At 37.7% G+C, this 23,808-nt stretch overlaps 2 protein-coding genes across 4 annotated transcripts; one reads left to right on the top strand and one right to left on the bottom strand.

Moving 5' to 3' along the window:
* Window positions 1-1,772: 1,772 nt before the first annotated feature.
* On the bottom strand, window positions 1,773-16,899 carry ORC4 (origin recognition complex subunit 4). Of its 2 annotated transcripts, XM_077387871.1 has the most exons (18): window positions 16,705-16,899; window positions 16,526-16,616; window positions 16,373-16,429; window positions 16,069-16,116; window positions 14,093-14,143; window positions 13,925-13,968; window positions 13,662-13,725; window positions 13,292-13,378; window positions 12,646-12,737; window positions 12,460-12,541; window positions 12,144-12,229; window positions 11,934-12,043; window positions 5,426-5,518; window positions 5,275-5,339; window positions 5,042-5,185; window positions 4,577-4,739; window positions 2,713-2,776; window positions 1,773-2,467 (listed from the first exon to the last, which is right to left on the bottom strand). In XM_077387871.1, exons 1-16 carry the CDS (start codon window positions 16,812-16,814, stop codon window positions 4,698-4,700), a joined length of 1,266 nt encoding a protein of 421 aa, XP_077243986.1. In that variant the 5' UTR covers window positions 16,815-16,899; the 3' UTR covers window positions 1,773-2,467; window positions 2,713-2,776; window positions 4,577-4,697. The 2 variants fall into 2 exon arrangements, with proteins under 2 accessions (XP_077243986.1, XP_077243985.1); XM_077387870.1 differs by lacking the exon at window positions 2,713-2,776.
* A 1,259-nt stretch (window positions 16,900-18,158) lies between these two features.
* On the top strand, window positions 18,159-23,129 carry LOC143884356 (sec-independent protein translocase protein TATC, chloroplastic-like). Of its 2 annotated transcripts, XR_013252826.1 has the most exons (5): window positions 18,159-18,466; window positions 20,181-20,515; window positions 21,565-21,855; window positions 22,109-22,396; window positions 22,588-23,129. XR_013252826.1 is itself a non-coding variant. In XM_077387869.1 (4 exons), exons 1-4 carry the CDS (start codon window positions 18,226-18,228, stop codon window positions 22,316-22,318), a joined length of 1,077 nt encoding a protein of 358 aa, XP_077243984.1. In that variant the 5' UTR covers window positions 18,159-18,225; the 3' UTR covers window positions 22,319-23,129. The 2 variants fall into 2 exon arrangements, 1 of the variants encoding a protein (XP_077243984.1); XM_077387869.1 differs by having other exon boundaries at window positions 22,109-23,129.
* The last annotated feature ends 679 nt before the right edge of the window (window positions 23,130-23,808 follow it).

Here is a 23,808-nt window from a genome sequence, read left to right as displayed (position 1 = left end):
TTATAATACCATGCGTTAACGAGTTCCTTTTCAAGAAAAAAATAGTTTATAAGGAATGATCTGGGCCTGTTAATTCTCAATTTTGAATTCAAAACTGATTATTGAGTTATTAATAACTTACAACCGACAATTAGTTTAAGTGATCGATCTTATCAAATATCCCGATCCGGTGTCGGGCCCACCACATTCTAGGATTGGGATGATCGGCAGGGACGATGGCACTTGAAAGGGAAGGGGGGCAATTGCCCTTTTTGGGAAAAAAAATATACCTTTATTTTTTAATATTTTTTTATACTTACCCCTTTTTTAAAAATATATGCCCCCCTTTACAATCATCCCCGAGATAGAAAATAAGTTTAAATTTTTAATTTTACCATTTTTATACCCCTTCCTTGTAAAAAATATCTTTTTACTATAATTTCTGGCATCGGCCCTGATGATGGGTCTCCTCATGTGGAAACCATTCCATCGAGAACAAGCGGCTGTTATTGATGCCTACATTAATCTACCATGTTGTATCGTATGAGAAGATTAATAATAGGAATTTTTTGAACGAGAATTGATATTTCCACACCCTTTTTTTAAGCTTCTAAATAGAGTTTTTCTTTCCTTATTTTTCAGCCACTCATCTCCTCACTCGTGCCCTCTATATTCTCTCCTCATCGGCCCATCCTAGCCTCCTTTGACCTTCTCCCACATGCCACAGCTTGATAATATATTCCATGGAAAAAAAAATTCATTCCTGCACCATCTTTTTTTTTTTTTTTTCTTTCCTGACTTTTTCTCTCTCTCTCTCTCTCCCATTCTCCCTATCCTTCTCTTCACCACTTGGCAATCTAATATTACATGAAACAAAAATAAAGGGTGCAGAACATGGCCTCATGATTATGAGATAGATGTATCTATGACTTACTTAGAAAGTTGTCATTATAATTAAGTTGAAGGTCCCTCTTAATAAAACTTAAACTGCTGTGGCTCAATGGAAAAGCAAAAAAAAAAAAAATTGGAAAAGTTTTTCTTTTCCAAACTTTTCCAGAAAATTCTTACAATCCAAACAGGAACTCTGGGATTTATAGTAACAAACCCGGCCGGGTTTTCGTGTCATCACAGCCTTGCACATGGCTGTATGGTCAGAAGATCTATACCGTCCATATAAAGGGTCTTGCTGTAATTGGGCCATGGGCCAGATTCAAAGAAAATTCAGTTAGTGTGTAGCTTGATAAAATCGCGCATCCACAGTAGAGCCCAACATATGAACGGTGTAGATCTTTCTATAATTACCTTCGTGCATGGCGATAGAGGTGAAGAATTGATGATGATGTAACCAAAATGGTAGTAGGAGAGTTGTCGGTTGATTGGACGTTCTAACATGAAGTCTTTGTATTTCTCGGTTGGACGCATGATCGAACAAGATTATAATAAAATAAGAAGATTAAGACAATTTGAATACTTGTTATTTATTTTTGGGTTCTCCTATCAAACATTTCTGTTATTTATATAGTAGAATCTCAAGAGCATATGTTCTAAAGATATGTTTTAACTAGTTCTAGTCGTTTTAAACATTTAGATTTTCTTAATCATTGCTTATATTGTCTTCCACACCTACAGATTCTGCACATTATATCAAAGATTCAAAATTTTATTTTATTAAGGGAGTTGTTAGTTCCGTGGTAGGTTGTGTTTAAGTTCGGTGCGATGCACAGAACACGGAACACGGAAGACGGAATGATAGAGAAAATGTAAATGATTTATAAAAAGATGCATTCAAACAGTTTTTAAAAACAAAATGTATTCATTATAGAGCTAATACACCATGTTTTTCTTCAGTATTCCTTATGTCAGCTAACAACCAGTGAAATGCATAAATAAAGAGGTTGTTTCACCTCCCCCCTGACTAAGTGTGTCTGCCAAAATCAGCACATCATTTTCCCACTCATAGCTCAGATTATTCTATCTGAAAAACCATTTTCTAATCTCAGCTCAGCCATTCAATGGCTGAGATTATTAAAAAAAGAAAAATCCATCTAAGAAAGCCATACTCATATAGTCATATCATTCCTGGAAATTGGTCAAGATGAATAATATCATCACCAATAAATTACCTGTGATGAAAGGCATAACTAACAACCCTATGAGATGATGCATTGACATTTTTGTCTGTACCAAAGACACCGACTGTGAGTCATCCAACATTTCCTGCTCACAAGTACTGAGCCAGGGCAATTTGCCACAGAGGCATGTCTCCAACATTGTTCTAAGTTCTAACCACAACACTACCACACCCCCTTCATGAAAAGGGTAACATGTTCCTGTAGTGAACTATAAAGTGTGACAGATTGATACACAGTGATATGGCAGACCAAAAAATTCCATAGGATTTTTCAATGCCAACGGATGAGGGAAAGCTGGCACAGATGCAGTTTGACAAATCAATTGGATGGCTGCTACAGCACAAGTGTTGATATCCCTGTCATAAAAAAAGAAGAGCAAGTTATGTTAGAATAAATGAAGGTTTAGATATTATCTTAGCAAGTACGAACATAAATAAATCCCACGTAAAAAGAACGTGATGAAGTGATTGAACATGTATGATGGTGGAAGTCATTTGTACAGAAGACATTTTATGTTTTTTTTTTTTAATTGTAAAGATATCAATAATAAAGAAAAGGAGATAATGTACATGGTTAGAGCAGCTAAGATAGAAAAGATTACCTAGGAGAAAATTTTGTACTAATTTCAACACCTGGAATTATCCTAATGCCAAACTTATGAGCAGCTTCAAGGGCCCATACGATGCACGCGGTGACAAAAGTAGAAATGATTAGCAACAGTATATACTTTACATGAAATCATCTCCTTTTTCTTTCTTTTTTCTTTTTAATTCTTTAAATGGTATTGCCTGTGAGTGAATCTGTATTCATATGCAAATTAGGGATGAAAGTACATATTCAGCAAAAAATGATTCTGTTATGTGGAAGTAGGACAATTAAATAATATAAGAAAAAGAAATTATGAAATTACAATAAAAAATTTAGCTATTAGGATCAATTGTGAGGTACATACAATTGGACATGAAAAGTTCACTTTGATATGCACATATATGCATGTTAGCATGTGGCTTTAAATATCCAAAAGCCTAAAAATTTGTGACATAAATTGCCAATATTTAGATAGTTACTAAACTTGCACAGAAGGAACCACCCACATACATAATATCCACGTAACTACATGAACTTAGATTTTTATGAATGGTATCTCCAATATGGTTCTACCTTGCAAAAGACTCATATCAGTATCTTGTAAACATAGATGACTGACAGACTACGTAGAAGCTGTTTTTCGTTTTGTAACTCTGAAGATAAGTTATGTTTTACCTTTAAGCCCTTTCTTTCTATCTGAGTTAATTTCCATTCAAAAAACTGTCTGGCCCACCCTCATTTTCAGAATGACTTTTGGGTTTTGGATCAAATAACAGCACGGCATCTTTGAATGAATAACTGAAAATTTGCTACCCTACTTGTACTATTCATGCCCAAAATGCTAATAGGAATTCAATTCCCAATTATAAGGAATCAAAAATAGGAAATAAAGAGAAATTATATGGTGAATGCGCATGTAGATTGGTGTAGACGGTACGACAGAAGTACCGCTCTTGATATTTGATCCAGCAACAGCACCTTAAAAAGTGCGCTGCTGTTGGATCAAATATCAAGGGCGGTACCGCCTACACCGATCTACATGCGCATTCACCATATAAAATGTCTTTTTTTTTTTCCTATGGGGCCACTTACAGAACATATTGGCGGCTTCTTATTGACCTACAGAGCTTCAAATGCAGCACTGCCTAATGCATAAACCAAGAAAAACTAACTTGAACAGGAATGGGGTTGAGCCTGTAGCTCAACGGTTGAGACTTAGTTTCTCAACCTTGAGGCCGCAGGTTCAATCCCAGCTTTCCTACCTGTTAAAGTATAAAAGAATAAATAACACCTTCTCCAATAGCTTCAGCTTGTGGAGTAATTGGTTGTTTCACATGGTATCAGAGCCAAAGGTACTGAGTTCAAACCTCCTTGATAGCAAAAATCCAGATGCAATGACCAAACCCAAAAGAGGGGCCACATGTGCCACATGTAGGCCAACCCTAAAAAGAGGGGCCACACGTGAGGGGGAGTGTTAAAGTATAAAAGATTAAATAAAGTCTTCTCTAGGAGCTTAAGCTTTTGGAGTAACTGGTTGTTGACTTGTTTCACACTACCAAAAAAACTTGAACAGGAAGTTTTTTGTTTGAATAGAGCAAAAGACCAAGAAAAAAGGCAGGTTGCATGAAGGGTGGACTTGTTTGTACAGCAGGAAAGTCAAAAGAGAACATGTAGAAGAATGCACAGTAAAACCTAATACGCAGTGGGGCACCGGCACACAGGGTGTACATGTCATTTGTATTATAAATTAGACTTGTTTTCAAAGCGTATTGCTCATATCAATCAAGAAAACTAACACAAGAAAGACAGCAGGGTCATATATTGAAATTATTCAGAAAACAAATGGAATGTGTTAGGAGGAATCGATAAATACATACAATTGGCACCAGCTTTCCATTGCTTTTTCTTTGGTTGAGGCAGATCATAGCCTCTCATCAGAGACTTACAAGTCAGCTAACCATCCAGCAACCATCCGACTAACACACGATCAGCATCCCATCATTTGTAAGTTTCACGATCGAGTAATTTCTGAAGAATAGCCTAGATGAGAAAATGTCCATCGTGTTAATTTACTAGTGACAGATAATCCAAGCCCGTAGGAATCAATGGAAAAACCTTAAAATTTTGAACAATTAAAACTGGAATTCCTAAACTTCTTCAATAATCATTGGCTACCAATTGTATAAAAACATGAACAATATCTCAAGCAGCTCTTAGTAGGCTCTGATAAAATAAAATACTTCTGGTTCGTGATTCATATTTAGATAGGAATACAGGTGGTAGCATGCATTGTGCTTAAAAAGTTGTGAGTTATACATAACAATCTTTCTGAAGTAACGTACAGGACAAAAACGGTTTGATTTCAAGCCCTGATATAGCTCTTGAGGTGATATCAGAAGTTTCACAGGGCGAAATTCAATAGACTGACTCTGTGCCCTGTTATCAGCAAAACTGATCAATTCACGCTCCAAAAGGTGTTCAAAGGCCTGAAAAAATAACCAACCATTGTTAAAATATCGTGAGTGCAGAGATGGGGAGGAATGTATCATGTATAACAGAGGACTATTGTGCACACCCGTAGGCAAACATTACGCGCGTAATAGTCTGAGGTTTGATAAGCATCATGTACAGCTTTGTACTCTGCCAGAAATGACAACCAATCATGAAACCCAGCAGTTCAATATCTCAAGCAATAATCATGGTACAAAGTGCCACACAACAACTACCTTTCATTATGGAATTGAAATTGTATGAGTTTTGCTCTTTAACCTCCAGTCTGTTCATGCACACCAGTATATAGAGCTCTAAAATGGAGGCATCTGCTTGAACAAGTCTCATATACACATAAGAATTTCCCCATAAAAGTTAGCATTTACAGCCAATATTTCTTGTGCGAATAAACTGCAACAAATTACTTCCAAAGGCTTCTCTATATTCTAATATCAATTTGTTATTACGGATGAATGCATGACTGTCTGAAAATTTGTAGAAATTCTGCATATGTCACCAAAATTCAGTTTAAATCATTAGAGGCATTGGACTATATCTAGGAGAACCGTGTTCTCTATGATGCAGGTCAATACCTAGAATAGGGAAGATCCTACACTCCTAACGGGATAAAGGTTTAGGAAATATTTAGGGCTAACATGGAATACTAGAAAACACTTAAAAGATTAACATAGGGCTGAATTAACACGTGATTATTTTACGGGCAGTAGCAAAACGGGGTAAAATTAGCTCTATTTAGGCCAAAAGGGCGTTTTGGTAATTTGGACAGCAGTATTAAACCAAAATTCCCGATCTGCAAATTACCAAAATACCCCTACAACCCAAAACTGGACCGTTTTGAGCCTTTTACTGCTACTGGACATTATTCTTTATTTTTCTTCATTGGATATTATTATTTTCATGCTTGTGTGACATCTATTTCATTGGTACTCGCATTAGCTTTTAGTTCTTTTAATTGGTTGCATGCGTAGGCCTAGTTTTGGACTAATATTTCTATTATCAATTCATCTTACGAATCCTTATCACTTTGATTGATTTGTATAAGGTTTAGTTCATGCTTAATTACATTCTTTACAATTATTTATGCTATTTAAGTCTCATTATTGCTGCTGCCCATAGATTAATTAGAAGTTAATTTGGCCCTAGGGAAGTTGTTAAGTGTTCTTTTAATTTTTGCGCGTAGGATTTTCCTAAAGCCTTAATCTCATTAGGAGTGTAGGATTTTCCCTAAATTAGGTATTGTCCTGCATCAACTTGGTATCAGAGCCTAGAGTTAGTCGTAGGAAACCTTTAGGGTAGGGTGTTAGTGTCCAAATTAGTGTCTAGTTTTCATTTGCATGCCCACAAGAAGTGGTAAAGATTACCACACGATGACTTCTAGCAATCCAATATCTAATGATGAGTTAGCTCAATTCATTCGAGACAATATGGTAGAACTGAATCTTCTCCGCGAAGAGATATGACTTGGCAGAATGGATCGTGAAGCTCGCAGTCGACAGTTACAAGTCGTTAGTAACGAGATTCAAGCCGTACCACTTGTTGATGATATTATCTCTCAAGAAGGGGAGAAGGAAGTTGCTAACACTATTGAGGAGTCAGATGCTAATGTTGATGAGACCATTATCGATGTTAAGCCGAGCTTATGTCAGATAAGGAGTCCATGATGGCAAAATCAGAGATGGACGATATAGAGCGAGAGAGTCTAGTGACTAATGAGGCATTGCTAGAGCATGCAGACTTTTCTAAGGTATTTGAGGCTGCATGTGATGCCTCAAGTGTCGGGATTGGCAATGTTCTAAGTCAAGAGGGACACCCAGTTGCCTATTTTAGTGAAAAACTTAATGAGGCTAGGCAAAAGTATACCACTTATGAGAAAGAATTTTATGCAGTAGTCTAGGCTTTGCACCATTGGAGACACTATCTACCACAAGAGTTTGTGTTATACTCCGACCATCAAGCACTCAGATATCTTACCTCGCAGAAGAAATTGAAACCAATACATGCGAGATGGGTAGAGTATCTGCAAGAGTACACTTTTGTCCTCAAACATCATCCAGGTGTTGAGAATACAACTGCAGATGCCCTCAGTCATGTCACACTTCTCATGACTTCTAAAGCCTTCCAGAAGATCAATGCGTCATGTGAATTTCAAGCGTGGAGTCATGTTAAGAACTTATTGAATTCCATGAGTGTAGAAGTCATTGGGTTTGACAAGATAAAAGATGAATATGTCAAATGCCCAGACTTTGGAGTAGTGCATGCTAGCTTGAACGATGGACATTCCGATTTACGTTCTGATTATTTAATGCGGGATGGTTATTTGTTCAAGGGAACTAACTTGTGTCTGCCTCGTACCTCCGTACGCGATTTTATGGTATGTGAATTACATGCTAGAGGAACTGCAGGACACTTTGGTCGAGAAAAGACCATATCATTGGTTGAAGATAGGTTTTATTGGCCTGGATTAAAGAGAGATGTTGCTAGGATTGTTAGCCATTGTCGAACTTATCAAACAGCCAAGATGCATAAACAAAATACGGGATTGTATACTCCATTGCTAGTACCATATGCCCCATGGGAGGATGTGAGTATGGATTTTGTTTTAGGCCTTCCAAGCACTCAAAGAAGACATGATTCAAAATTTGTAGTGCTAGATAGGTTCTCGAAAATGGCCCATTTTATCTCATGTTCTAAAACATCTGATGCTTCTGCCCTTGCTCGATATTCTTTTCTGAGGTTATGAAACACCGTGGTCTCCCAAAGACAATTGTGTCTGATCGTGATGTTAAGTTCACCAATCACTTCTAGAGAACCTTGTGGAGTATGATGGGAACCGAGTTGAAATTTTCTAGTGCGTACCACCCACAAACAGGTGGTTAGACAGAGGTCATTAATGGGAGTCTAGGGAATCTCCTTAGGTGTCTTGTTGGTGACCACCTTTCTAGTTGGGATAGAGTTCTACCTCAAGCTGAGTTTGCCTATAATAGTTCTGTGAACCGTAGTACAGGTCTTTCCCCTTTTCAGATTATCACAGGCTATTCCCCTAGGAAACCGTTGACCTTATTCCTGCTGTAGCTAGTGCCAGTTCTAGAGTTTCCGAGTCTACCGAGTCTTTTGCACAGCATATTCGAGACTTACATGCAGAAATAAGAAGAAAGATAATAATTAGTAATGAATCTTACAAATCTTATGCAGATGTACACCGAAGGTTACAAGAATTTAAAGAAGGTGATATGGTAATGGTAAGAATTAGGCCTGAACGTTATGGTAAACGTGTAGTTAGCAAACTACATGCTCGTGGCGCAAGACCTTTAAAATAATTAAAAAAATTAGTGCTAATGCCTATGTTTTAGATTTACCACCTGACATGGGAATTAGTAATACTTTCAATGTTGAAGACCTTGAACCATACCATGAACCCTTTTTTGTCGTTGAAAATTCCAAATATGTTTCATCACCGCCCATCCCAGTACTCCCTTCTTTTAGCCCACCATTACCCAGATTTGACAAAAGAAAAGAGGTAGTAGAAGACATATTGGATGAGAAGATTGTCTCCACTCACACCGGCGGAGTCAGAAAGTTCCTAGTTCGATGGTGAGGACGACCACAGATCAATGATTCCTGGATCACAGTTGACGAGCTTCAGGAGCTTGATCCAGATTTGTTGGAGCAGTACGAGCGGTTTAATTCACCGGAGGTGAATTTTTCCAAGCCGGGGAGAAATGATGGGGACATCAACAATGGGCGTGGATTCAAGGTTTACAAGCGTAGACGTGGACGAGAATGATGGCGTAAACTCTAGCATGGGCCACGGACATTGCCCTTTTTTATTATTATTTACTTTCTATTTTCGTCATTTTATTTGTAGCCTACTTTTTAAGCATCAAACCCCACCCGTTTGGTGTGTGTTTTGTATCATTAGAAAGGTTTTTCAATTACCTATCTAATGGGCCCAAGATCACATGATTTGGATGTGATTTGAGCAAGTTATGAGTGTTTTTAGGAAGGGGTACAGGTCAATTACAGGATTATTATTTTTGGTAAGTTTTTATCTTTATTTAGCTTTGCTTTAGATTAGATGAATGGTTGAGATTAATTCTTAACTTTAGGTTATCTTCTAGGGTTTCTTTTTCTTATACATACATCTTATGAAAATAATGTAAGAGGCTTTTGAATATTGAATAGAATTGAGATTTTCTTTTGTGAGAGCTATTGTGACTTGGACTTCTTCTTCTCTTTTCCTCTTAGTGGTTTGGAACCATCTTCTCTCATCTCCTCTCCTCTATTATCTTCTATTTCTTCAATCAAATCAGCACAAAGAAAGTTAGTAAATCTAATTTTCTTTTTTTTTCTTTGTTCTTGAAACCTAAAATACAAAAACCCAAAATCAATAGATCTCTCTCGTTCTTCAAGATCTCGTTTCGAGACTTTGAAGGATTGTTTTTATGATTAAACCTCAGCCTAAACACCCAAGAACCATAGCTTTAAATCCCTTTTGAGCCTTATTGAAAGTTGCACCTTTTTCGAGCCCGAAAACACTTTTTAAAGATCCATAGCCTAGACCTACCACCAAATCAGAGCCTAAACCCTAGAAGTATTTGTATTTTACCTATTTAAACCTTTACCTAAGATTTGGACGGCAGTATTAAACCAAAATTCCAGATCTGCAAATTACCAAAATACCCCTACAACCCAAAACTGGACCATTTTGAGCCTTTTATTGCTGCTGGACATTGTTCTTTATTTTTCTTCATTGGATATTATTATTTTCATGCTTGTGTGACATCTATTTCATTGGTACTTGCATTAGCTTTTAGTTCTTTTAATTGGTTGCATGTGTAGGCCTAGTTTTGGACTAATATTTCTATTATCAATTCATCTTACGAATCCTTATCACTTTGATTGATTTGTATAAGGTTTAGTTCATGCTTAATTACAATCTTTACAATTATTTATGCTATTTAAGTCTCATTATTGCTGCTGCCCATAGATTAATTAAAAGTTAGTTCGGCCCTAGGTAAGTTGTTAAGTGTTCTTTTAATTTTCCGCGTAAGCCCTAAATTGTCCTAAAGCCTTAATCCCATTAGGAGTGTAGGATTTTCCCTAAATTAGGTATTGTCCTGCATCAGTCTATATGCATCATCGTTTCACATAATAGAATGCCATTGTTTATGTAATAGAAATTTCCACGAGACAAGGTCATCACAATTCCTAAGATAATTAGAAGCCAGGAAGAGATACAAGAATTCAGAAGAAATGTTCAGAATAAGTTTTACGGCAATGAGAAACCAATTATCTAAATCTTATCGAAGGACCAGAACAAACAAGGAAAAGCCAGATTAATAATTTCTACAATATTATAGACTAAGATGAGAACAACTAGTTCCGAGTTCTGACAACCATTTCTCAATACTTTCATATTCCTGTGGTTCAAACATTCAGCTTTTGGTATCCCTTTTGTCTCGCAAAAACATTCCGAGTTGGATTGAGGTAATGGACACTGACCTATGCATATCAGAACACACTAAGTGACATTGTGAGAAACATAACCGTAGCAGCTAAGAATTCATCAAAGAAAATCTGCACAGAAGCCATGAGGCAATGACTCGTGGTTTTGTAAACAGAAATGCCTTATATATGGTGGTTACATCAAAGAGAAGCTAAACATTTGCATTTTACTCTTGCATAGTATGCCCGTTGGCATTTCAACCCCTTCACATGTCAATGACCGCTTCCATCCATTTGTAAACACTTTATCTGAGTTAACAGGAATAAAACAACTCCTAAATACACATGTATCAGATCAATGTTGTAGAAATTTAATATTTCTAGACTTGCAGGTGCTAATCTGGTGCCACTGATTTATCTCACTTTGTCTTGGTCATCAACAATATCAATAGGGGCATCAGTTGTTTGCATCCCTTCAGATTTGATCATAACGCAAATAGTAAAAGCCATAATGGTTGTAGAAAATTTTCATATACTTTACTGGTTTACAAATCTTTATCAGAAATCTGGTTCCATTCAACATCATTTCATGGCCGAAGAACATCTCTCTGGGCCCATGGATATTACTAGCAGGGATCATAGACGAGGTTTTAGACATTTGAAGCGGTGTTTCAAGTCAAAACGCGGCCAAAGAAAATCCTAGTCGACTCGGCACGGTGCGGTCAAGTACTCAGTTGACATGGCTGAGTACTTGGTTGACGTGGTCATAACTCGGGAGAGTCAAAGAAGTTTTTACCGACTCTGTAGGGCAAAATGTGGAACGTGGCCGGGGCAAAATGCGGAACGTGGCCATGGTAAAAGGGAGTCATCTCGGGGGAGTCCACGATGATGCGGAGTAGTTTTGAAACTATGATTTGTAGTTCTAATGCTTTTTCTTTTTTCCACATCCTCCAAACTGTTGTCAGTTTTTTTTTCCTAATAAATTCTCTTTTACCATTTCAAAAATAAATAAATCAGGTAATCATCCTCTTTATCCCTGAAGAAAAGTACTAGTTTCATGAAACACCAAAACATTATCACAGAGACACAAGGTTTTTATTATGTTGTGCTTCAGGTTAGGCAGATTTAAATTCCTTGTTGATTCTAAACCCAGTGACCTTACTCAGTAAACCGTGAAATTATACAAATGTAACTTACTAGATCAGGCATAACTACAGTGGACAATCATTTAATCATCATTAGAAGGATGTTGTGAAAACATCATTGAAGTTCACAAACCTTGAAGACTCTCAAGCTTAGGTTGCCTTTGGATACACAAAATCGCAGTCTTGAAGTTCTCAAGTGATAGAAACCCAGACTCCATATCCATATAACAAACAGCCTGAAATCTGCCAGCATGGTTACCTACTGATTAGTTTTCCAGAAATTAAACATAAACGTGCAGTATCAAAATTCCCATGGGTGCTCGCATAGAAAAAGATAACTTACAGAAATCTCAATAGATGGCTGACACTGGTGTCAACATTTGACAATGAATTAAGAATTTCAGTGAATCTCTTATCACCTAATATATTCTGTAAAATGTCAAGGTCCTATTGCCAAATTCAATGAGAATTGGAGCCTATACAAGCATAGACAACAAGATAAACATTCATCTTAGATATGATGCAGAACATGAAATATTTATAGTTTTGATTTACAAAAAATAACAAATAAATGGAGACCTTTGTCAACCATTACATAGGAAAGTAAATAGTAATTATCAAAGTCAGTCAGTTAAAGAAACCTCCACAAAAATGGATACAGAGAGATTATCATTGAACTGAATGGCATAGTTACGAGGAAAACTCGAGTCTGTCGGCAAATATAATATATGCTCCAGTAATCTGCATATACCAGTGACCAAGTAGATCGAGGAATTATTGAATTACAGTGACCAATAATCCAGCATAAGGTAATTTTCAGCAGTTCAAGTATAGAAATAATTCACCTTTGCAAATCTCCTGTTGAAGGAGGAAGAAATAATAACTTCCTATGTGAAAAACGAGACCTAACTCTCTTTTCTAAGAGCTGGTCTGCATCCTGCACCACATTAGTGTCTGCTTCTTTAGACAACTCCAAAAATAAAAGTTCAAAAATATTTAATCCATCCAATTCGCATATATCGGCAACAGGCATTATTCAGTAATTTTGTGTCCAGAATATGTATGTTTGAGGAAGTCAACTGATGTATTTGGCTAATCATCATTGAGGGACATGTTTGTTCTTTATTTTTCACCCTGTTATTTCCTAAATGGAATTATTGCATAGATTTTTTTTACTCTAGAAAAGCTTTCAATTTCATCAACTACCACGCATCAGGAACATTTGGGTCCTTCCTTTATTCCACTTTTCCTGTAATTTTTCTTTCTTTGATGAAGGATCTTTTTCTCAATATATGTGTGTCGCATGCACAAAATGGAATCTTATGGCCCGAGTTAATTAATAAACATAAATAAGACTAGAAAGGAGGCACAGGTCAAAGCCAAATACAGCAGCAGCACACACCAACGAATACTGTCTGTGAAGTTAGAGACTCCATTGCATCTAGCAAGCTATAAATAAGACTAGAAAGAAGGCACAGGTCAAAGACATACCAAGCGACCGCTCACACCAACTACTACTGCCTGTGAAGTTAGAGACTGCATTGCATCTAGCAAGCTATAAAGTAGCCGCTGCTTTCCCTGCAAAAAATGCAAAAACTGATAACTTCTAACGACGTAAGTATAAAATCATAATACCGATAAACTTTTTCACAGAAATTAGTACACAAGAGGAGCATTTGGGTGTGCTTTTTTTTTTTTTTTTTTTTGAATGGTAGGAGGAGCAATTGGGTGTTCTTTATTCTTTTATGTTCAACATATGCACGACTAATAATAACACTCTACAATGCTCACAAACCAATATGTATTCAGAAACAGAAGAGAAGGAAAACCACGGGGAATAACATTGTATATTAAGGCAAACCTGAGTGAAGAGGTCAAACTCATCCAGTATGAAAATGATTGTCTTATGAGCTAGTCCACACTCTCTGACAATAGAAGGCCATCACAAAGGGTAAATGCATGACGGAAATGCATCGATCAAATGATGAAAGGGGAAATAAATAAGGCACAAGAAAGAGAAACAGTATGCCAACCAGAAATAATATCAACCCAAAAACTTTAAGAGAAATATTAAAGCTTCATAAAGTACAAAGAGTAAATTGATCCAAGTTAAGATGCACCCACCGCAACATAGCTATGATAAACTGAGAGTTGTCATCAAATGAAGCCTACAGAAGTACATAACAACCAAGAGTTTAAGAGCTTCAAACTCTAATAGATCTGAAATGCAGTGCAGGATTCATTCACTTGAAAAAAGAACATAATGGCATGAAGTAGCTTGTGAGAGGGTACCCTTTTCGAGAATAAAAGTTGATGCTCCAAACATAATTGTCTTGCAATTTCCTGTTAAAAAAATCACGCCAAACGAACAATAAATCTAAGAGGAAAACAATAGTGCCAAGAGACAGATCCATGAGGAAATCCTTTTGTAAATTTGTGAGATCTTAGATAAACTTCAAAACAGGCACCTAATGGCTACATTACGAGAACAGAAGCACTATTCAAATTGCCTCAAACATGGTATTCCATGAAAATTAATCATCATTTATTTGAGAAAATATGATCGTGATAGAATCTCTCCCCCCTACATTTCATCCCCCATGCAGCTTGTCGATTTTCCAATAAAATTTATGCCTATGAATGCCATTTCAGTTGTTGTTGAAAATTGAAAATCTGTCCCCTCATAATCTTATTCAACAAACTGAAAAGATTTGTGGAACAAACTATAAAAGTTGTGGTACTTAATTAATTTACAAGCAAGGGTATTTGTGTAACATACTCATATGTTTCAAGGCAGATTCATGCATTTAGGTCCAATAATTTCTCATTTTTATTCCATGGCACTCATGTATATTGTGAAAACCCAGGAAGATAATGACAAGTGCAATTTTTTTCTTCTCCGGACCACAAGTTCAAATTTCTTACCTAAACCACGGACTTTGGTAAAACAAAATGTTTATATCACTTTGTCAGCCATATTGCCCAAGGATTATGAAATTGTGACCTTTGTACTCTAGATAACACAACAAACATCAAATATTTTTCTTATCAAAAGCATTGATGGGGTTGTCTTTTGACGGACTTCAAAGGAATTGGGTAAAATACTTTGAGAAGATAGTGGAATGAGATTCACTCAAGAAGATTGGTGGTCCCTAGATCAACACCACCTCCTCCAGGAGGTGTTCTTCGCGAGCATGCATTTTCGGGGCCTTTGGGGGTGTACAAATGCAACAATGGTGGAGGTACATGCTCTTCTGGAATATGTTTGATAGAGGTGGCTGACCTGGATCAGGTAGCAGTAGGAGACTCTAAAAATGTCATCAACTAGATGAGTTATTGCTCTAAGTTCTAACAACCCTGGGAGATATGCAGACACAATTGAAGAAATCCTTGATAGAATTGAGGGGCATGCAGTAATATTTCAGCATGTATTAAGATACGCCAATAGTAAAGCTGATTGGTTGGCCCGGTTGGGTACCAATAGAGCAGCCTTGGAACGCTTGCACTTCCTTCCACTTTTTTTTTTAATTTAATCCTTCAATGCTCCAATGCAGTTCCTTGAAATCATGTTATCTCCTCCAACTTGTATTCCTCATTGAATAGAAAAAAAAAAAAGACTCAATAACTCAAAGCGTAACCAGTCAGTCAGCACCCCAAAATTGAGTGTAAAAGTCTCAAATCCATCACGCAATGGTAAAAGGATATCATTAGAAAAAGCAAAACCCAAGGAGTGCAAATCTAAAAAGACCTATAAATTCAAGGAGTGTTTGATAATATAAACCATTCAAAGATAAACCCAAAGGCTAATGAACAAAAATTAAGACCATCGACGAGAAAAGAAACTCAAACCAACCAGTTTCTTATCTAATCAAACCATTGGTGAATGGTCAACTATGGGTACAACACAAGTTTGCAGAATTTTCCGGAAAAACTGAGAATTGTCACAACATTTTATCCAATAACATGAAAAACTTGTGATGACCAATTTTCATCCATGTCTCTTCACAAGATCGAAAGGTTGATCTTGTGAAGAGAACCCTCTCCCACTACATCTTATCAACACTTCACATATACTATTACTTCAAAAATGCATTCCCCAGTTCAGCTCCATGCAAGGTAGCAATCTCTAAATTCATAAAATAATGATGAATAAACAAACAAGCAAAGCATTTAAACAATATACAGCACATTTTGCACTTCAATCATAACAATAACATCAGAATCAACCAAAATCAAATTTGTGAATTGGAATAGATCATGTATCTGACCTTGAGAGCGCAATTGTCATCGCTATGCAGTAGCCCATTCAATCTGACCTGAAACAAATAAATGCCGAACAGTACTTTTTTTTACCCACAGAATTGTCCAAAGATATGTAATACTCATTGTATAAAGATATTATTAACATTTCTATTACACACAAATCCATGAACCAGTCCAAGCAATTCATTGAATTGTGAGAGAACAAGAGCACCGTTAATCGCAGAGATACAAGATCATTGTTATCTAAATTGTTAAATAAAGATAATGTTAGGAATTATCCGTTCAAAAAATTGTTAAATAAAGACATACCACAGTTATCATTTCGGGGTATTCGGCCAGTAAATCTTTAAGAACAATCTCCAATACCTTTAAACCCAAAAAATAAACAATGAACAATACAAAATTGTAATACAGATTATACGGATTCAATAGATCAAACCCTAGAAAAAAAAATGTTTATACCGCGATTTTTCCGCATCCCCTGGGGCCGAGAAGAAGGACTGAGTTATTGCAGGCCTCGATGATTGAATTGGATATGATGAACTTCAGCTTGCTGGAATTGGAAACTAGGGTTTAAGGTTTCTTAAACGAAATGAGTAAGAAAACAAACAAAAAGAGGAATTTTGGGGTGAGAGAGAGACCTGTAATTGCTATCTGGAGAATTGGAGGAAGGGGTGAAGGGGAAATTGGGATCACAGAGACGGGTTCGAAGAAAAATTAGGGTTTTTTCAGCTGGATTTTCTGCTTCCATGGTGTTTGGTTTTTTGGGGCGGAAGGATAGAAATGGCGGGAAAAGGAGTTCTTTAATACTCGGGTGGTGGAGTACTAACTTGTCGTTGGTATTTAGGGCAAAATCTGTAATTGTGTACAAGATTACGGTGGTTTAAGATAGAAAATTAGTGGGAGTGAGATTGGGTTTTGGAAGTGGGGTTTTTTGTTGTTGTTGGGTGGGAGGACGTGAGAAAAGGGGTGCAACTTGGGACGGGCTCAACCCAGACGCAGCGGGTTCAATCCGATTTGGGCTCGGTTAATCAGGTTGGGTTGTCATTTCCTCCTGTTGGGTTTGGGTTGGGAAAAGTCGGGTTAGGTTTGAGTCCTTGCACACTTTGTGCATGGATTGGTTGTGAGGACAAACCTTGCTAGGCTTGACAGTTTCCCCCTGCCGTTGTGGGCATTGGGTTGCACGTGCAAAACCACAACCTGACCTGGACCAAACGACTATCCTCTAATTTTATAATGATTTATGTGTCATGTATTCTTTTTTTTTTTTTGTATTTTTGGTTTGGTGCTAGGCTAACCAGACTCGACCTGACCCGAGTTGGAAAAGGCTATTACATGCCTAGATGGATAATAATAGAAATAACTAAATAAAGATCAGCCTAATATTGGCTCGTATCAATCCAAGTTGCTTAATCTCCCCTAATGCCTAATATACCATCCAATAATTGGATTTTAGAAAATCTGATATATTCTAAATCTAATAATTTATTCAACTCTAGTGGGATGTGTCTAGGCACGTACAAAAGCACGCTAGACGGGTTGAGTTGGATTAGGGTTGAGAGATTTAGAGGCAGGTTTGGTTAGGGTTGAGAGATTTAGAGGCAGGTTTGGTTAGGGTTGACCATCTTCGACCTTATCGGTTGGGTTAGGATTGAGGGAATGCTATACCGGGTTGGGCTAGGGTTGGCGTCAACCCCATCCAACCCAACTCGAATTGCACCCCTAGGGAGAGTGTTGTTTTGGGTGAAAGTTGGTTGCTATTGAATTTAAAAGGTGAGTTAAGTGATTGCATGTTAAAGCCATTGCTTTCTCTTTTTCTCCTCCTCTGATCCCCATTCCCAGATCCGTCAAATTAAGCTGGACAGTGGATCCAAATCGATCAACTTCTGCACTGAATAAGCCAGTAGCTACCTCTAGATCTATACTATACAAGACATTTGGGCCCTATAATGAATCAACGAATCCTAGCCCTCAATCATGTCTTGTGCCCATTGCTATCAGATCAACGTCCCAGAGCACCACTGGCGCATAATAGAAACTCTCCACAAATTTCACTAAAATACGCGAGGGGTCTCGTTAAGTAAGCCAGAGGCCCAAATAAACAGTGAGGACAAGGCAATCGGGATTGGTTAGATATTATAGAGCGATAATTGGGGGAAGATATGGAGAGTGCGTCTCTGATCTCTCATCATCTTCACCTCAACTGCTTTACCCGTCTCGATTTTTCCAGGAAAATAAATTCTCTGCAAATCAAAAGCAGACCCAGTTTCAGGATTTCTCAGACCTGGAAAAAGAAGAAAAATGGGTTTGCTTGTTTTGCTCTCGAAGGTGGAAAAGACCAGACGCAGGAGCAGTTGTTGGGTGCTGTTGGTTCTGTTGTTGAAGAAAGACCGGTTATTTCTGGTACGGCTTGCTGTAATATCTGAATCCTTTTTCTTTTTATGGTTTGGATTATCTTATTCTTTTTGGAGTTTATGAGATGGGTTTTTTTTTTTTTTTATGCTTTGGGGTTTTAGAGAAGGTTTCTGCTATTGGGTTGCAACTAAATCTACTCAATTTTCGATTTTATGGTTTAATTGATATCTGTCATGGTTTTCTTTCTTTCCTTTTTTGTTTGTTTCACCCCTCTGATAAAGCTTCTTTGGTGGGTTTTTCACTTTCTTTCTGTTTCTATTTTTTGGATTGTTTGGGAATTAGTTCATTGTATTACCAAAATTGCTGTCCAGATCTGCCAAAGTTGTATGCTATACGATTTGTTCTCTCATCTATCTGTATATTGACTCATTTGAGGTCTCTCAACCCAGTTATAACCCTCAGAACATATTGTCATTTGATGGGTTTGAATTCATCTTGTCTAGTTTTATTTTTGTCAGTTGATTTTAATGTGTTGGTCATTTGATATTCAAAAGCTTACTATTTGAACTGCTAGTGCTAATCAGCTCAGGTACATCCATAGCAAGCTTGTGTTTGGAATGTAACGAAATTTTATTAAAGCCAAGCATCAATATACAAGAGAGGAACCCAAACCCTTGTTTATGCAACATGAACCTGCATGATGCAACTAGGCAAGTGGTTCTCTAAAAGCAGGGAATGACATTAGAATCTTCCAATCTATTCATCCATACAGACTCATGCTAATATCTCATTTTTAAAGCCCACAGTTTTCCATCCATCTCTTTGTGTGGAGATTTGGGGAAAGGATTTGGGGTTGGGGGATGGAGTTAATGGAGATTTGGGTGGAGAAGATGGAGAAGATGGAGATGAATTTGGTTTTGGGTGGAGGTTGAAGGAGATGGAGAAGATGGAGGCTTTCGATTGTCCCTAGGGCTCTGATACCATGTTACTTGAGAGAGAAGAGAAAATAGTGAGTTAGGGAAAAACTCCCCCTCACTTATGTATTTATATAAAGCCAAGAGAAGTATAATGACAACTATGCCCTTAGGCAAATACATTATACCCAACAAAATTCAATTATATTTTATATTTGGATTATCAGTTGACCCAAGATCCAGAGCTATATTAACCATCTGCTGATCTGCTCATCATGCCCAAGCCATTATAGGGACCTTAATTTCCTTCAATACATATAATCCCCAAAGGCACTTGTTCATTTCATTTCTGATGTCTGTGTTTGGGCATGGTTATTTATTTATTTTGTTTTGAACAACATCTAGAAATGAGTAACCATCACGTTGCTTTACAGGAGTTTCCAAAGCCTTCTAGACAGACTGACAGACACCTATGGATTCCTTTACTGAAAGTCTAAAACCGTTCTGCAATTACAGCATGAGATCCCTTGGAATTTGGTTTTCTTTAGTAGCCCTATGAAGCCACACAGAACCATCCTTTGCTTTCTCTTACATCTGATGTGGCTTGCCTCTACCTGCTCTTGTCTAGCCTCCCCTCAGATAGCTGGTTCATAACTTTCATTAATGAACTTAACTTGCTCTAGATTTTCATTTATGTGGTGCATTTATCTCTGTTGACTGCTGAACATTTTCTTTTCCAACAATCCTGATTTATGAACGATATTTTTATCAACTATTTATCTGCAGGAAGAGGGGTATTTATGTCTCTTTTAGTAGCTTCTCATTACTTCTACTGTTTGTATTTGTAGGCACGGGAGATAACTCACAAGTAGAAATTTCAGATAGCCCACAAGTAGAAGCTTTGCAGAATGTTGAACAACAAAATGGAGAAAGCAGCCCCATTTATAATTTCCTTTATCCTGGTAAAGATCTTCTCCCAGATGATAAAGAGATGACAATATTTGATCATTTAGATGAGCTGCGCCAGAGAATATTTGTGTCAGTTTTGGCCGTGGGAGGAGCTATCTTAGGCTGCTTTGCAGTTTCTAAAGATTTGGTAGTACTCCTTGAAGCTCCTGTTAGTTCTCAGGGAGTACGCTTCCTCCAACTATCTCCTGGGGAATTTTTCTTTACAACTTTGAAGGTAAAATGCGTGAATGCATATCATATATTTTTGAAACATTTTTTTTTCTCGGTATAGTTACATTTTCCATACCCAGCTTGTTTGTAGATTTAGTTCTATATCATTCATTTTCATTTGTACGTATGTTTCGACCAATCGGGAGGATTTTTTTTTTTTTTTTTTGAATGATGATGAAAACTTAATTAAGGAGGAACAATGAACAGATGTTCGGGATCATAAAAATAAATGTGAGGCAAATGAAAACCAAAAAAAAGGCTCTTCCCGAGCAGGTCCTTTTGCTTCACTATCCACCTCCTTATTGATTTAATGATGAATATGGTAAAAGTTGCATCCTTGAGTAACTGGATTGGTCACCTAGTTTGACTCGAAGAAATAGCTTCTCTTGCGGTCTGTTTTGCTCCAAAAATACTCATCGACTGTTTTTTTTGGCGCGCGCCCACACACACACAGTTGCATCCCACACAGGATTGGTCACCTAATTGCGTCCCACACAAACCACCCCCCGCGCCCCACACACACACAGTTTTACTGTTTCTTCCATGGTGAACAACCTGCTCTTGAACTCAACCAGATGATTCATTCAATTGAATTACTTTTTAGGTAAGATTGTTTTTTTTTTAATGGCTGGGTAAGAAATAATTAGTAGATTTATTTTTTTTCAAATTTTCTTTTTGGGTCAAAATCCAAGTAACTTGCTTTTGGAGGGCTTCCAATTTGTTCGATTCAATCTATGGGTGGTTAGGCGTCAATTCCATTAATCCCATCCCATCCCATCCCATCATTGTTAGTTCAAAACAGTGGGCATTACTTGTTTCATCATAATTGAGGACAGACACATGCACACATACACACACAGACACACAAGTCTCTGGTGGTTAAGCATTAATTCCATTAATTCCAGGTTCCACCCCATCGCTGTTAATTCAAAGACGGTCATTGCTTGTTTCATCTTTAATTGAATTTTCAGTAGAACCGTAGCATTCAACTTTTTATTCCTATGGAACATGTATTGCTTTGAATCACAAGAGCAATCTTCTGAATTTATGCAGGTATCTGGTTACAGTGGGATTCTTCTTGGGAGCCCCATCATTCTTTACGAGATAATAGCCTTTGTTCTCCCTGGTCTAACAAGGGATGAGAGAAAGTTCCTTGGCCCGATCGTCTTAGGCTCTTCAGTGCTTTTCTACGCTGGTATCTTCTTCTCCTATTCAGTCCTCGCTCCGGCAGCCTTGAGTTTCTTTGTTAGCTATGCAGAAGGGGCAGTTGAATCGTTATGGTCGATCGACCAGTACTTCGAATTTGTGCTAGTGCTTATGTTCAGCACGGGTTTGTCTTTCCAGGTACATGAATTTGTACTCGTGCTACACTTTCTACATGAATTTGGAGCTCTATGTCATTTTCTCTCAAAAATTATATAAGTTATCTAACTGATATTGAAAAGTGAAAACCAAATCCTGGAGTTTAATAATTCAATCTTGTTAAGTTACTACTTAAATATGAATAAATACGAATGTTTCCAAATATGCTTTTCAGGATCATTATGAGCAAAGTCTCATCAGTTCCATGTTTGTTTGTTTTCTCTCTCTTTTACAGGTTCCAGTTATCCAACTTCTTCTGGGACAAGTTGGTTTAGTATCTGGAGACCAAATGCTTTCGATTTGGAGATATGTCGTGGTTGGTGCGGTTGTGGTCGCAGCTGTTCTTACGCCATCAACTGATCCTCTCACCCAGGTTCTGTTGGCAGGGCCGCTGTTGGGTCTGTACTTAGGTGGTGCCTGGATGGTAAAGCTAATTGGTCGTTAACCGAATTGTTCCATGCATCATTTGTTTTTACATGGATTATGTAACTCACATATTGTATCATAAATACACATTAAAGAGGTAAATACCCCTTCATATTATTTAGAAATTTGTTTCCTTTTTTGTATTTCCTTCACTAGACTCTACCATCTTCATAGGAATATCATTCTATGGTATCATTTCATCTTATCAAATACAGTGCTGTCATCATTGTTTCATGTGCTGTAATTTGTAGTAATAAAGTAATCATATCAAACGTATTTCATGTATAGGCTAAAGTAGTTTCACGGGCGATTTGAATTCATGAGATGATGGGAATATGATTGCTGTGGGATTCAGCCGGAAGCTCTCAGTTTGTTTTTCAATTGTTGTCTGTCAACACATTTATCTGTATTGATCAGAAAAAGAATAGTGCCACGATGGCTTGGGGACTTTGTTTCAGCACTCTTGATCATGGAGCTAGGATCTTATCGAGGGAAATGTGCTGGAGCTCTTATGCTCGCCAAGTTGGCAGCTTCATTTGGGAGCTGTCTTAAGCTCTCTCCTCTTGCAGCACATCCTTCACAGACACTGCAACCTGTGTTACTGTTCAATCAATGGCCGTATAGTTCATGGTGAGAGTTTTCTTAAGGGTAGAGAATGCCTCCCAAACTGTGCCTGCTAGCTGTGAGTTGGATAATTTTGGACGCATGTTGCGAGATCCTGCATGGAATCCATGGAAAGAAAATCCTTTATATCAAAGGAGGTGAAAGCTGTTGGGAATTTGTGAGAACTTTGTAGTGCATCTGAAATAAAATAATCATGTTCATACTAACCGTTCCAATTTTAACTAGGAGAAATTTTTTTTTACTTTTTCCCTCACTGATCTTTCTGTTGGTTCTTGTATTTTTGTCCTGGAGTTTTGTTGTAGCTCTGACTGTCTCAATGGCAGGGCCTTCTTTTCTTTACTAATATAGTGCTCATCTACACCCCCACCCCCCCCCCCCCCCTCCCCCGGCGGCGGGGGCAGCCCTCACACACACACACACAAAAAGAACTATTCCATGCAATAGAGTGTTCTGAAAACTCTCGGGAATTTTTGGGATTAGACTAAAGAAATGTACAGAAGGAATGCTCCACAGATTTTTTTTCTCTCTTCTTTCTTTTTGTTTTTTTTTGGTCGCCCGGGGGGGGGGGGGGGGGGGGGGGGGGGGGGGGGGGGGGGTGGTTCCACATTCCCAAGGAATTTAGTAGCTATTCGGGAAACTTACATTCAATGTTAGCTATAAAAGAAGAGAAACGATATTTTCACCCCCTTTTCTCCCCGGGCCACCGCGTCTAGTGTATTTAGGACTACTCTTTTTACACTAGGAGGGAGTTGCCCGGGGAAGAAGAGGGGTGGTTGCTGGAATTTTTTTGGTTCTTGGGACTCATGTGGAATTTCCGCAGGAAACTCACATTTGGTTGCTCGGCCCAAAATAATCCCAAGAACCAAAATAACCCCGCACGAAACC

The sequence above is a fragment of the Tasmannia lanceolata genome, unplaced genomic scaffold (assembly GCF_043159265.1).
Source record: "Tasmannia lanceolata isolate RefF3 unplaced genomic scaffold, GAP_Taslan_0.1 ptg000008l, whole genome shotgun sequence".
In the NCBI taxonomy this organism is placed as follows: domain Eukaryota; kingdom Viridiplantae; phylum Streptophyta; class Magnoliopsida; order Canellales; family Winteraceae; genus Tasmannia; species Tasmannia lanceolata.
The sequence above is the reverse complement of the archived record's forward strand: the minus strand, read 5'-3'. Positions and strand labels throughout refer to the sequence as shown.

What these genes read in the sequence shown, in the direction of transcription:
- ORC4 (XM_077387871.1), bottom strand. Translation starts at nt 16,814, where the DNA reads ATGGAAGCAGAAAATCCAGCTGAAAAAACCCTAATTTTTCTTCGAACC. An exon ending in GGGGATGCGGAAAAATCGCG is followed by an intron (nt 16,430 to 16,525) that starts GTATAAACATTT and finishes TTGGGTTTAAAG; the next exon opens with GTATTGGAGATTGTTCTTAA. An exon ending in TTTATCATAGCTATGTTGCG is followed by an intron (nt 13,726 to 13,924) that starts GTGGGTGCATCT and finishes TTCTATTGTCAG; the next exon opens with AGAGTGTGGACTAGCTCATA.
- LOC143884356 (XM_077387869.1), top strand. Translation starts at nt 18,226, where the DNA reads ATGGAGAGTGCGTCTCTGATCTCTCATCATCTTCACCTCAACTGCTTT. An exon ending in TTTTCTTTACAACTTTGAAG is followed by an intron (nt 20,516 to 21,564) that starts GTAAAATGCGTG and finishes GAATTTATGCAG; the next exon opens with GTATCTGGTTACAGTGGGAT. An exon ending in GCACGGGTTTGTCTTTCCAG is followed by an intron (nt 21,856 to 22,108) that starts GTACATGAATTT and finishes TCTCTTTTACAG; the next exon opens with GTTCCAGTTATCCAACTTCT.